The following is a 15,082-nucleotide window of genomic DNA, read 5'->3' on the forward strand; positions in this document are numbered from 1 at the left end:
CTCTGTTGTTTTTTTATTTTAGCTCATATATCTGTATATATTTTTACTCTCTTTCTGTGTAGGTGATTCTGATCCTTACCAAGTATTACCATACTGACATGGGGAAGGTGCTGGAGAGCTCTTTGTGGAGGTAAGTACTCAACCTTTTCCTACATTCCTTGTTCCTATGCTGACCAAAGTAGGACTGCTTCTCGCGTCCTTTTATCTTTTGAAGTTTCCTAATGGGTTGAATTGCTGACTCTGTGCCAGATATAGGGTTGCCCAGACTTGCATCTTTTTTATGGACTGTGGTTGACAGAAGAAGAACTTAAAAGGGGATTAACAATTTGTACAGTGGAAATAAACAACATTAGAGGATAAGGTATCTTTCTGAGGCCACATTTTAAAGAAAAACAGAATTCTAACTGTAAGTTGGCATCAGGACCCAATTCTCCTCCTCCTCCTTTTTAAAAAAACTCCCAGAACTTTAGAAGTTTTGCACCAAAGTTAAGGGTACTTAATGTAGTCATTATTTTAATTGCTAGTAGCTTTTGCTGTTCAGCTCTGTTTAGTTTAGTAAATTATCTGTAGGTGTGGTGTATCTTTCTGGTGTAACTTGGAGCCTGTCCAGATTGTGTTACATCTTCTGATGTTTGGAAACCTGTAATATTTCAAATATAACTTTTAAAATAATTTTTCATTTAACCAAGATTTACCAATGACTTTGTCAACTTTGTCTCTTGTGCGCGTACACGCTCACACTCTGACGTGCACACACAGAGACGTTTTTAGGGTTTCAGACACAGATACGGAACCAGTTAAATTCCTGTTACACCAGTACAACCCCATTGATCAAGATCAATATTTTCTTTTCTAAGGGCACCAGCGGCAGATGCAGGGTCATTAATTTTCCATGCTGTTTTTCTGCCGAAGTGCTGGGTTTTTTTCCAGGTGAACTGTTGTCAAATATCCAGTTGAAGTGGTGGGTGCACTTTAATGTGTGTATTTAAAAAAATCATACTTCCTATTGAAAAATCTTTCATTTAAGTGCTTTGGTACTGAATAACAAGCCACGTATTGTACATTCAAAGTCATGGAAATATGTTTGTCCTGTGTTTCTAGATATACTTTGTACACCCTGCTGTTCCATCCACCAAGATGGGTTTTCAACAGAATACTCATGTCGTAAGCATAGATCACATGCATTTTAAATATAGAAGTGTTTCCTGTATTACTGATAATCAGGGGCCCCAGAAATCCATTTGTAATGGAAAAACATGGAATTTGCGTTTTTACAGAGAATCTGTAGTTTTTACACTTTGTGAAAAAATAAACACATATATTAAAAAAATTTTACAGAAAGTATCAGTGTCACTTATTCAATGTGCACAACCTCCCCCTCTTGTGGTTGATTTCTGAATGTGCTTTAAATTTACATAGCTAAACATCCTCCAATAAACTGCTTCCGGCGTATAGAGGTTACTCAACGGGGTATAGTGTTTCGTATTTTAATGCATCTCAGATTTCACTTCAGCTTCCAAGACTAACTCAGAAAGTGAATAATGTTAATATAAAAACAATTTTTGCTTTATTTTTTGTGCATTTAAATTCCCCCCTGAAAATATAGAATACAGACATAGAATTATTTGGTACATGTAAGAAATGCAAATTGCAATTCTATTAATTTTATTATTGATGGCAATGATAGGCTTTGAACTTGCTTAAAAATTGTAAATATATCAATAAAACACTGTGTTCAACTGATACCTATATGTATATCATGGGTAGGGAAACTAAAGTTCAGCATTTCATTTTAATTGTAGAAAAACATGGATTTTTATGTGTTTTTTTTAATCAGAGAATTTTGGTTTTTTTATCATGGAAAATTAGGATCCCTGCTGATAATGTAGGAACAATACTATTTTTAATCTGTAGCTGGAGACATTTTCCTGAGCCTTACTAGATAACTAAATAGTCAACACAAGCAATGAGGGAAGGAAACATAAAATTTCCAGGAATGTGAATTTCTGACACAGACTGAGGACTTGGGTTCCAGAAATCTGCAACCAGAGTATATAGTATCTCCATTAGGGACGGATATGGAATCCAGATTGTTGCAAACTCTCTAACCACATAAACGCCTACATGGAACGTTCCTCACCATACGTAGCTCATGCAAGGGGAAGCCACAATTGCAGTCCTTGAACTCAAGGGAGTGCAGGCTTTGCTCCTTATATGTGGCCTCACAGGTCCACAGCACCCCAAAAGGAGCCAGGCGAAGGCAAGATCTATGGTCTGGCCTGGCTCCACACCCACTTGTGAAGTAGGCTGGCTGTGCTGGTTGGAGGAGTCTGCGTCCTCTTAATCTGCCCAGGTTTCCAACAGTAGAGTAGCCCTGCACCACCCAATATTTGTGCCAGTGGCTAAAGAACACAGTCTGCCCCAACCTCTTGCTGGAATACTGTACATTTTGCATAAGGGTAAATAGTACCTCTTTGCTTCATACCAGGTACGTGATAACTAGCATGTTATCTCTGAGTGTGAAAACTGAAGAATACGAGCCTGATCTGGCCATTTTCTGCAGAGTGGCCTTGGTTCCCACAGACCCCTAGAGGGAGTGGAGGGCACTCAGCATCTTTCAGGGTTGGCCCTTTAAGGGCTATGACAATTAATTTGGAATTGCCATTTAAAACTCCCAGCTTGTGGGATGGATAATTTTTCTTTTTAATCTTTGCACAACACCTTGTGTGAGAGAATACAACCAAATGAAAATTGGGATTACAGCTGGGTGAATTTTTTTGGTTGATTTATTTACTCTCAGAAAAATGAAGAAACTATTTGCAAATTCAGGTTGAAATTGGCAAATCATTTTTTGCTAGCAAAGTTTTGGCAATTTTTTTTTAAAGTCAAAATTGTTTGTTTGGACACTTTCGAAACAAAACATTTCAGGTCTCATTGGGCAACTCAGGGCTGATCTATACAGCCAGTTGTAGCGTGGCAAGCCAGGGTGTGAATCTGCAGTGTACCAGCACTTCCACACTCTAGGATTTTCACTGCGCTATAGCAGTGTCCATCTGGGACGTTACTGTGTGGCAAGCTTGCGTACTGTATTCAGGGCTTGCGTAGCCTGGCTTGCCACACAGTAACTTGCCATGTAGACTAGCCCTTAATTAGATTTTTTTTAAAAAAAATGTGCATCCTCCCGTTTGGAAACACAATAAAAGGAAATGAAAACCCCCAAAATTTCAGTTTTGGTTTGACCCGAAATGATTTTTTTTCCAGATTTTTTGGTGAAGCCAATGAATTGAAAAATCAATTATTCAGATAGTCCTAAAATTGCATAACCACGTGTTGTCTTCCTGTTAAAAACTGTTTGCCCATGTAATGTATGTGGTATGTGTCTAGTTTGCTAACTATAATTCAGTATAATCATAGAAATGTCGGACTGGAAAGGACCTCAGTAGCTTAATTAGGGTCCCGCACTGAGGCAGGACTAAGTATTATCGGGACATCCTTGACAAGTGTTTGTCCAACCTATTCTTAACAACCTCCAATGATGGAGATTCCACAATGTTCCTAGGTAATTTGTTCCAGTGCTTAACTACCCTTACGGTTAGTGAGGACGTTTTTCCTAAAGTCTAACCTAAATCTCTCTTGCTGCAAGTTAAGCCCTTCTTAAGCCATTAGTTCTTGTCCTGTCCTCAGTGGATAAGAAGAACAGTATATCACCCTCCTCTTTATCAAAACATTGTACGTACTTGAAGACTGTTATCTTGTCCCCCTCTCAAGTCTTCTCTTCTCCAGACTAAAGAAACCCGATTTTTGCAATATTTCCTTGTAGATCATGCTTTGTAAACCTTTAATAATTTTTTTGCTCTCTGCTGGATATTCTCCAATTTCGCCACATCTTTCACAAAGTGTGGTGTCCACAACTGGATGCAGTACTCCAGGTGAAGCCTTATCACTGCTGAGTAGAGTGGAGGAATTACTTCTCATATCTTGCTTACAACACTTCTTCTATTCTTCTTCCCAGAATAATGTTTGCCTTTTTTGCAACATTATTACGTTATAGTGGATTACAAACTAACTCATGTTTAGTTTGTGATCCACTTTAATCCCCCAATACTTTTCTGCAGTACTCCTTCCTAGGCAGTCATTTCCCATTATATATTTGTGCAAGTACTTGTTCCTTCCCAAGTGGAGTATATTGCATTTGTCCGTATTAAATTTCATCTTATTTATTTCAGACCATTTCTCCAGATTGTCAAGAACATTTTTAATTCTAATCCTGTCCTCCAAAGTCCTTTCATCCCCTCCCAGATTAATATCATCTATGCCATTATCCAGATCATTTATGAAGATACACTGAATAGAACCAGATCCATGACAGATCCCTATGGGACCCCACTTTATATGCCCTTCCAGCTTGACTCTGAACCATTGATAAAAACTCTCTGAGTAAGTTTATCTATCAGACAAGACTCTTTCAAAATTACCCATTGGGACCCTGCACTTTCAACATAAACATTAAACATGCTTCAGATAATGCTGTTATTTAAGAGAATTGCTTTAGGTCTGATTCTGCTCTGAATACTCATATAAATGAGGTGTAACTACACTGAAACCAGTGGAGTTATATCATCATAAAACTGGTGTGAGAAGAAATCAGGCCTTTCCCTCTGCTTTCACACAGTGGATTTACAAGATAGTTTGCCTTTTAAAACCAGAATGAAGCACCCCATGAGGAAAATGCTTAGGAGTAGCCTTAGAAAGAGTTGGCTGTTGATTTAACAATCAACGTATGTTTCTGGAATGCAGCTGAAATAGGAGCCTGGAGCAGGGGTTTGAAACTGGAACTGAACTTTGTGGTTTGGACATAAATCTACTTTTCTGTAAACAGGAGTTAAAAAGTGAATATACTCAGATTGTAGAATGTATTCAGATTACAAAACTACCCAAGGACCCAAAGAGAATAAGAATAGCATTTAGAATAAATCCCGTTTCTCTTGAAAGCTTCATGTACCGAACTGTGTGCAAAAAACAAAAAAAATTGGTAAACGATGAACCATAGCATAATAGAAAACTGAATAGTTGTACTTTCTTTATTTAGTTATTTCAAGATAGCTGGTATAAATGGAAATATCTCCATTGAAAGTCAATGGAACTACATCAGGTTACACAAACTGATGACCTGCCCCAGTGTATTCCTATGTAAAATGCCTATTTTATTAAAGATTTTTTTTTTGCTCTTTACACTTCTATTTGTATCAGAGCAAATACATAATAAAACAGATGTGGAAAAAAATCATAGAGACTTTTGGTTATGGGGAAAAGCCATTCAGCTCTGCAAGGTTTGTATGTTCTAATGGGAATTAATGCTGTCATATTATTTCCTGAATGAGCCCAGTATTTGTCTCTCTCTCAGTTGTCTTCCTGGCTGGAAAAATCCCACACATTTATTGTTCTCCGTATGGGGGCAACAAAGGTACTTTAAAGGCTGTAGATAAAGGTATTGTAGCACTCTGACTGCTATTACAGTAGAGTCACAGGGTTTCCTGCAAAGCCCTGTAGAATCCTAGATCTAAAACAAGGTTACTGAAAATGTGGCTTTTTAGCTTAATGAAGTCTCTATTAGCTGCGTAGCTAAACCGATCTTTGTTGTTGTTTCCTAGTGCAGCTCATGTACAGGGTCTATTTCTGATCTTGAATACTATGGATTTAGTTGAATTCATCCTGTTGTCAAAAATGTCAAAGAGATGAGAATCAGACCCACAGTAAAATTATGCTAATTTCACAAAATGGAAGCCACAGAGATGAGGGAATCAACCTCCAGGCTTGAGTCCTCTGGCCCAGATAATTACATCTAGGCAATCCAACCTCATTTCTAGTTAACAGCATGTTGTTTCATGTTACTCTTGTTCCCGAAAGGGGTGCCAGTCTCTTTCGCTTTGTACTCTAGTGCCATCCCTTCCCTGAAAGCCTTCCCTGATTTTTAATTTACTTACAAGTTACTTTAAAAGGAACACTTTCAGTTGGTTTTGATCAGTTTTACTCTTTTTGATGAAGACCTTCAGACCATTTCCTCACATCAAAATTCTTCGCTAAAATCTGACTCCAGACACTATTTAGAGAATTCCTTTATTTAGGACCCAATTGTGGTCATTTGGAGTTGTGTGATTAACTCTGATCAGTGTATTCTGAATCTTTAGTGCAGATCTGTCCCACTTATCACGCCACCAGACAATGTTGTCCCTCTGCTGAGAAGTAGCAGGTGTCATGGCCTTGCAGGTCAGCTGTCCGTTGGAGGAGAAATCGCTGACACAGCCTGGGCGTATGCTTCGTGTAGCTTGTTTTATTTAGGGCAAGTCTACTCTGCAAAATGAAGTTGACCTAAGTTACATTGATGTACAGCCACCACAGTAATTAAATTGCTTTTGCATGTCCACGCTGCGCTCCTGGTGTCCACGGTGCACGTCCTCATCAGAAGCACTTGCATTGATTTAACTGTCAGTGTGGGGCACTGTGGGATGGCTTCTGAAAGCCAGCAACAGTTAGCTGATGTAAGCAAGGCAGTGTCTACACTGACACTGCGTTGACCTAACTACATTGAGCTAAGTGCTTTGCCTCTCATGGAGGTAGTTATTAAGTCAGTTTAGTGGACGAGTTACATCAGTGGGAACTACATTTTAGTGTAAACGCTTACAGAGTTAGGTTGACATAAGCTGCCTTACATTGACCTAACTCTGTAGTGTAGACCATGCCTTACATCGGAGTTGGGCAAACTATGGCCTGCGGGCTAGCCCCTGGCCCCTCCCTGTCTGTCCTCCCTCCCCCCCAGCCTCAGCTGGCTGTGCTGCCAGTGTTCTGGGTGGCAGGGCTGCGAGCTCCTGCTGGGCAGTGCGGCGGTGTGGCTGGCTCTGGCCAGGCGGCACGACTGCCAGACATGGTGCTCTGAGCGGCATGGTAAGGGGGGGCAGGGGATCCCAGGGGGCAGTCAGGGGACAGGGAGCAGGGGTTGGTGGGATGGGGCAGAGGTTTTGGGGGGCGGTCAGAGGATGGGAAATGGGGGGTTGGATAGGCATGGGACTCCCGGGGGGCCTCTCAGGGGGCGGGGGTGTGGATAGGGGTCGGGATAGTCAGGGGACAGGGAGCAGGGAGGGTTGGATGGGGGGTGGGGTCCCAGGGGGTGGTTAGGGGTGGGGGGTCCCATGAGGGGGGGTCAGGGAACAAGGAGTGGGGGGGTTGGATGGGTGGGGAGTTCTGGGGGGGCAGTCAGCGGGTGAGAGAGGGCAGAGGCCAGGCTGTTTGCGGAGGCACAGCCTTCCCTACCTGGCCCTCCATATAGTCTTGGAACCCCGAAGTGGCCTTCTGGCCAAAAAGTTTGACCACCCCTGCCTTACATATATCCACCAGCCCTGGAGCAGAGGTGGTGAGGCAATCCTCTCTTTCAGGGATCTCAGTGCAAATACAAGACGCTAGTTCCCAGGGAGCAACCCTGCCTCAAGAAATGATTCTTGATAAAGAGATTCAGGCAAAGAGGAAGTTCCCTTGCTGCTTATCACAGCTACTCGAAAGAACCTGCATCAGAAAACCAATGCCACTGCATTTCCTTCCCAGACTAAAAACTTACTCTCATGCTAAGAAAAAGAGCCATGTGAGAGTGTAACAGCTCCACGTGGTGATCTCTGCCATCTGTGTGCTGGGTGAAATTCTCTACATGTACCAGACTGGATGATCATACTGATTGCTTCTGGCCTTAAAAACCTTTAAATCTATAAAAATATTAAGTAGTATTATTGTCCTTGGGCTACAGAAAAGCCTCTTTCAGTTCTGAAACTTGCTTTGCCATTATCCCTTCTTCTCTTTCCCATCACACACACATCACATAGGCTTGGGGTACACCTAAATTTAGGTCAAACTACCTACATTGCTCAGGCCTGTGGAAAAACTTTGCACCTTGTGCAACTTAGTTGCATCAACCTAATCTCCACCATAGATGCAGCGAGGTCGGTGGAAGACTTCTTTCATCCACCTACCTATGGCCTCTTGAGGGGGTGGATTTACTACAGAGGTGGGAAAACCCCCTTCCATCGCTGTAGTAAGTGTCTACACTACAGTGCTACAATGTCATAGCTGCAGCTGTGTTGCTTGTAGGATGTGTAGTGTAGACCTACCCTTATTAATTTTTTCTCTACCAGTGAATCAGGGGGTTTGGGGAGGCTCAGTGGCCCAGTTGAAAAGGGGTGGTGACTGGTATCTATTCTCTGTGCCACTGAAGTTGCAATAGGAGCTTGGAGAGGGGAGGGAGACAGGAGATGGAATCAGATGTTCCAGATCAGACTGAAAGGAAAATAGCAGTTTGAGGCAGGGTTAGACTGGGATTCATACAATAACAAGAGAGACTCTGATTTTGCATCTGGATCTATACAGTCTGACCCCTGTACCCATGCAGAACCCTGTTAATTTAAGTAGGTAACTTCAATCTGCCCATGTGGGTTAGATTGTAGGATTGGATGCCTACATTTCAGTTGGCTGCAAAGTCTAATAGTTGAGTAATAAGCTGGTGAGTGAATGGTACTTAGTAATCAAAGTGCTAACAACCCTGCTAGGTCAGCAGTACTAGCCAGTACTGATGAAATAGAAACACAAATCATCATGGAAGCAACTTTGGGCACCCATATTTGAAATTTAGGACCAATTATTCTATTTTAAATAAGCAACAGCTAGGAAATTCATACTCACACTTAGCACTTGTCTTCAGACATGAACTAATTAGTCATCATAACACTTCTTGGAAACAGGTAAGTAAATATTATCTTTATTTTACAAATGGGATAATTGAGATGTTCAGTGACCTTCTGAAAGTTACACAGTAACTCAGAAGCATGCATGGCCACAGTTGGAACTGGCCAATTTCTAGCTTTCAATCCTGTTGTCAGACCACTAGACAACACTCTGTCTCTGATATGGATTCAGCTTTTCCCTGCTTAACTTGTTATAGATGATGAATAATAGATGATGATGATTACTAATAAAGTTTTAATTGCGTAATTATCAGGCTGTAATGATATGGTAGTGCTAACACTACTCACCATGTAATTGCCATTGTTCCCAGTGGCATTATCATGTAGCTAATGCCTTGCTACAGCAAAATATCGTGCATTTTTGATGTTAACTATGCTGTTTAACTCCTCTTGGCGTTTTATGATGAACCCACCATTTGTCAGTTCTCAGAACAGTGCATGATTTTACCCAATCTACCTGCTGTCATTGGGGCATGGCTGAATGACAGATCAGAAAGGTCACTTTCTTAGGAGAGGCAGCTGCTTCTTTTTACACACACACACACACACACTCTTCAGACATCAGTGGGGCATCACACACATGCACACACACGAACTCTTCGGACATCAGTGGGGCATCAACACATAATGACTGTAGGCTGTCCTAGCTAATATCCTCTTCAGAGAGAACCTTGTTTGTTTAGGCACATTTCTGAAAAGTGCCAATTCCCAACAGCTCTAGGCACTTAGACAAATATACAAAAGTAGGACTACATTATAAAATAAAATGTCTTTCCCTTTATAAATCTGTCTCAATTCCCACATATCACCCAGCAAAATAACCTCTCCATGCATTTCTCATATTTTTCAGACAATACTTTCTAGCAAAATCTTGTGAAAACTGATACACCCTACAAAGTGCTCAGTATTTCAACAAATTCAGCAGGGAGGATCCCACACAGAAATTACTCTGCCATCTTTTAAATCATGGTGCTTTTAGTTCAAGCACATCCACTGATTCTCACTGCAGAGGTATCTCCCACAGAGACAAACTAGTTAGTTAGTTAGCTTTCCAAACCATTTAGGGCTTTATAGGAGAAAAACTACACATAACCTCCTGGAAACTAATAAAAAGAAACTTGGTGGTAACTAATTAAAAAAAAAAGTGTAGACTGCGGAGTAATATTTTCTCCATTTGAAGTTCAACCTAATATGCGGGCAGCCATATTCCACACTAACTTGCATTAGATGGTCTTAAATTGCGGTTCTGCTCTGAATAGTGACTTTGTTGGAATGGGCTTGGTGGATGGGGGGAGGGGAATCCAGTTACTGATTTGCTTACTTTCTGAGGAGGGAAAAAACAAAAGTATTTCTAATTACTGTACTAGCCCAGAAAACTCAGCTTGGGATCTGAAGTCAAACTGAGTTTTCTCTGGCTAGTTCATCATTGTCAGTAAATAAAGATCCTGTAAATGAAAGCTGCCCACATTTACAACTGTACAACTCAGTTTTCCTCAAATTGTGCCCTCAGTTGCACCTGTGCCTTCATGAGATGATTTTGGAGACTGTTGAGTTGCAAATATGGCCCTGCAGTTGGAACTTGGTCAACAATTGTATATGATTTCACATTTGCATAACAACATTTCATTGAAGTCAGTGTGATTTGTTCATGTTACAAAGGCCACATCTACACTGCTCACCGGATCTGCGGGTAGTGATCGACCTATCGGGGATCGATTTATCGCGTCTAGTGTAGATGCGATAAATCGATCCCCGATCACTCTGCTGTCAACTCTGGAACTCCACCAGGGCAAGAGGCGGAAGTGGAGTCGACGGGGGAGTGGCGGCTGTCGATCCCGCGCCGCGAGGACGCAAAGTAAGTGATTCTAATTCAATCTAAGATACATCGACTTCAGCTACACTATTTTTGTAGCTGAAGTTGCGTATCTTAGATTGATTTCCCCCTCCCCCCTCAGTGTAGACCAGGCCAAATACTCTACTATGGATGGAGCAGCACAATTTTCATTTACTTAATTTTATTTTCCAGCATTTAAAATGTTTGGTTGCTAAATTACACTCAGAAAGGCAATGAGGACAACACACTATTCTGGCAGTCTTAACTTTTGCATATCCAGGATATAAAATAGATACTTTATATACTCTTTCTGATCTAGCATGAGGCAATTCCAATGATCCACAGACCCAAAAGGCTGTCAGTGGTTCCCGTACAATAGAGGCCCTTATGCTACAAAGGCTTAAGCACATGTTTGACTTCAGTGGGACTACTCATAATATGTAAGGGTAAGCAATGCATAAGTCTTTGCGAGTTCACGGCCTGTGAATGCAGTCTTACTTACTGTAAGCTACTGAGGGCAGGGACTGTCTTTTTTGTTCTGTTTGTACAGTGCCTAGCATAATGGGGTTTTGGCCTGTGACTGGGGCTTCTAGATGTTACTGCAATATAAATAATATAATGAAATCTATTGTATATTTTGATTTATAATATATAAAAACATAACTACTATGTATGATAGTAGTTTACATAAAGTCATAGGCAGTTTTTTTAATTAAAATTACCCATAATATCTAATCCACTTTGAAGCACTTGTTTGCAAAACAATTATTTTTCAAAACTGAGAGTCTTTGGGTCTATAACCACAAAGTAATCCAAGAAGTGGAAATTTTGTTTTATTAATTATCTGTATGACTTTTAAATTGCTATTTTTTCTTAACTATAATTTGGTAAATATATAGTCAAAGAACATAAGAAACAAATGACAAGTTGCGGACTGAGTACCCAACTGTCATTTCCAATTTGATACCATTTAAAATAGTTAAGGTATATATCCTTAACACAGGCTTTATATTGTTAAGAATAGACCCTTATCTACAGTATACAGATGCTAAAAGGTACGGGTGTAATACAGCAGAGCCTTGTTAAATACATAACCTTGAGGCACAGAAATGTTATTTCTTTAGGTTAATGTTTTGTTTTTGTTTTCTGTTTCTGGTTGAAGAATTTAATCATAGCAGGAATAAATTACTGTTGAATCTATTTTTACTTTTAAGATACAGTATTTATTTAAATTGATAATCCCATTTCATTTTTAATTCACTGAGATTTATTCACATAAGATTCTGATTCGTTTAACAGGAACAGGTTTGTTGAAGTTTCATTATAGGCACAGGATGTGGGGGAACTGCAGCATCTCTATTTAGTATTTGCCTTGAATGAGTTCCATATTTTGTGGGCTGCTTGGCTCTGGCTATTGGAAATATACAGTCTTTCATCTCCACTACTAGGTCACTTGTTCAAAGCCAGCTCAGGTCAGTAGTCGCTGAAAATTCTTGTCCTCTGTTGGCTCTTTCATAGTCTCAGTCCAGTCTCTAATATGTTATCTACACCACAAAAACTACTACCCCAACTAAATTGGCATCTTTCGTGGAAACCTCATAATGGAGGCCAGAGATGAGCATGGAGCTACAACTATCTTCCTGAGCCCTAGTGATTTTTTTCTGCAACTCATGGCTAAAGCATGTGTATGGGATGGAGAATCTTGTATTGGCACTGCCAATGATACACCTAATCTCTGATGAAACTGAGAACTTGAATTTGCAGGGCTTTCATTTTGGCATGTTTCCCCAAAAATAAATTCACAGTAAAACTAGCTGACCTACAGTGTGTTAGCTAACTAGGAGTAGGACCATGCTGTGTTGGGTTGCAGTCCATTAACTGTGGAACCCAAGAGTCCATTGTTGCAGTCCATTAACTGTGGAACTTACTGTCAAGAGAGTTGATAAATACTATTTCTCTTAGATGCCTTTTCCTATTCCATTCCAGGAGGAGGAATAAAGAAGGAACCATGTATGACGGATGCTAGTCAGATTGTTTAGCACTTTTTTGGAAGGGGCCACGGTGATGGACAAGTTATAAGAATCTGAATGGAATAGTAATAATCAAACTCCTCAGAAATGGTGAGCTCATGGCTTACAGAAGGCTATGTAATCTAGAGGATAGGGCATTGGACTGGGAATAGGAAGATCTGTGTTCTATTCGTGGCTCAGCCTACTGTGTACACCTACTGTGTAACTTGGGCAAATCACTTCATCTTTCTGCACCTGATTCCTCTCCGCCCCCTTTGTCTTGTCTGGTTAGACTGTAAGCTCTTTGAAGAAGCGACTGTCTCTTATGATGTTTGGTAAAGGGCCTAGCACAGTAGAACCCCAATCACTGTCAGGGCCTCTAGATGCTACTGTAATTAGAAATTGTAAAGTTCAGTTATTGTAGCATTCTGTCTCCCTACAGCTCTTGACTGAAGGCTGAGGGAATAGTGAGTCCATCAGATGACACTGACATACAGTGAGCATCCCACTCTGCTACAAGATGGCTGTTGTCTGCACCGACAGGCAGTAACATAGTGAGTCTTCTCAGCTGTTGTTTGCAAATGCTGTTGTGCAAAGGGGTTCACTCCTCTTGCTTCTCTGAGTATTCAGCTTCTTGCATCCCTTATGTGGTGTGTGACATCCTCATAGCTTTGCTTAGTCCTGCCGTACATGCAGAGTCTGCTCTAGTGAATCCACTCCTAACCAACTGCAAATTAATTTGGTTGTTGGGGCTGAATGAATGAACAGCTGTGTAGTTAATTATGCAGAATGGTATAGAAAAATGTAGTGCTAATGTTTTATACCCTCATTATCCCTGCAGTATGGAATATATTTTTCAACATGACAATGGCTAAGGCAATATTTCCCACATAATTTATTTATTACAGACACAGTGTGGTATGCAGCTTTCTCTGCCTTAATTCTGGCAGTAAGGAGGGGTTTAGAATACTGAAACCTCAATGACAGGTTTCAGAGTAGCAGCCGTGTTAGTCTGTATTCGCAAAAAGAAAAGGAGGACTTGTGGCACCTTAGAGACTAACCAATTTATTAGAGCATAATAAATTTATTATGCTCTAATAAATTGGTTATGCTCTAATAAATTTATTATGCTCTAATAAATTGGTTAGTCTCTAAGGTGCCACAAGTCCTCCTTTTCTTTTTGTGAAACCTCAATGCAACCCTCTTTTTAATTCATCTGTAATTGGGGTCAGGGAAATGGGGGGAGGAATGCAGTAGATAAATTCATCATGTAGAAAGATCTACATATGCTGATTTGTCTTGCTGCTTGTGGTGCAGCAGATGTATCAATGGATGGTCCCACCTTCACCTCCTGGCCTCTTCTAGGGTGACCAGACGTCCCGGTAAAATTGGGACTGTCCCAATTTTTAGTTCTTTGTCCCGCGTCCCGACCGATGCATGGTCGGGACGCCATTTGTCCCGATATTGCAGGTTTGGCTGCTCTGGCCGCTTTTTTTTTTTTGCTTCCCCCATGTGTCCTGATATTTTGTCCGTTTCATCTGGTCACCCTAGCCTCCTTTCATCGAACGGTTGGCTATTGACTCCATCATTCCAAGCTGCCTTTCTACCCTCTTCTGTTTTATTTCTGTTCCACCTCCTCCCACTTGTCTCATGCAGAGTACTTTTGAACCACCATGAATAAGGTAGCAAGAACGTATTCTCTCCATTTCCTCAAGTCACTGTTTCTCCCTCTCTTTTTTAGTTGCCTCTTTCCTCTTTCATGGTGCTGTCTTTTGTTTCATCTTCTCCTTAACCCCCAAACCTTCTTGTCAAGGACTGATTGTCATTGGAGAAGCTGCTTCTGAGAGAAGGAGGAAGCTCAGCTTCTCAAAGGTATTTAGGTACCTAACTCTCATTGAAATCAATGGGAATTAGGTACCTTACCTGCCTTTGAGAATCTGGGTCCAAATCCTTATCAAAGATGTGCATTAAGTTCCAGACATGTCATGTGCCAGCTCTGTCCAGTTTCCTTTGCAAAGATGTTCTATAGCTACTGCCTTGCTACTGACGATGCTCTTTCCCACAATGCCCCAAACCTGCACTTGTCTAGTAACAGCCTCTGTGAAGTGACCTGGGCAGGTTGTGGAAAGATTGGTGGTCTCTGAGTTTACCTGATCCTAGCATGGTAGATTAGAACTAGAATTTTGAATTCAACTCAGAAAAAATATGGAGCCAGTGATTAATGTGTTCACGCCAGCTTTTGTTGTTTAGTAGAAGAGCAGCTGTATTAATTGTAATTTTTGTCTGGCATGTACCTTAATCACCAAGTAGATATCGCTTCCCTTCATGGGGGTGTAATCCAAATCACAGCCTGTCCCTTTCTGAAGAGAAATCACATCAGAGTAAAATACAACTCTGGGCAAAGAGCAGAAGCCAGGGTGATAAGCAGTGAAGAGCTCATTGTGCAGTAGTGGGAT

At 40.9% G+C, this 15,082-nt stretch overlaps 1 protein-coding gene across 6 annotated transcripts in view; it reads left to right on the forward strand.

Moving 5' to 3' along the window:
* The window catches only part of SORCS2 (sortilin related VPS10 domain containing receptor 2), an 832,543-nt gene that overhangs the window by 267,662 nt on the left and 549,799 nt on the right, over window positions 1-15,082 (forward strand). For all 6 annotated transcript variants that reach the window (XM_084627472.1, XM_084627469.1, XM_084627471.1 and 3 more), the window contains exon 2: window positions 63-130. In XM_084627472.1, the coding sequence (XP_084483598.1) occupies window positions 63-130 (68 nt within the window). The remainder of the gene's footprint in view (window positions 1-62; window positions 131-15,082) is intronic.

Source organism: Lepidochelys olivacea (assembly GCF_965140295.1).
Source record: "Lepidochelys olivacea isolate rLepOli2 genome assembly, chromosome: 4".
NCBI lineage: Eukaryota > Metazoa > Chordata > Testudines > Cheloniidae > Lepidochelys > Lepidochelys olivacea.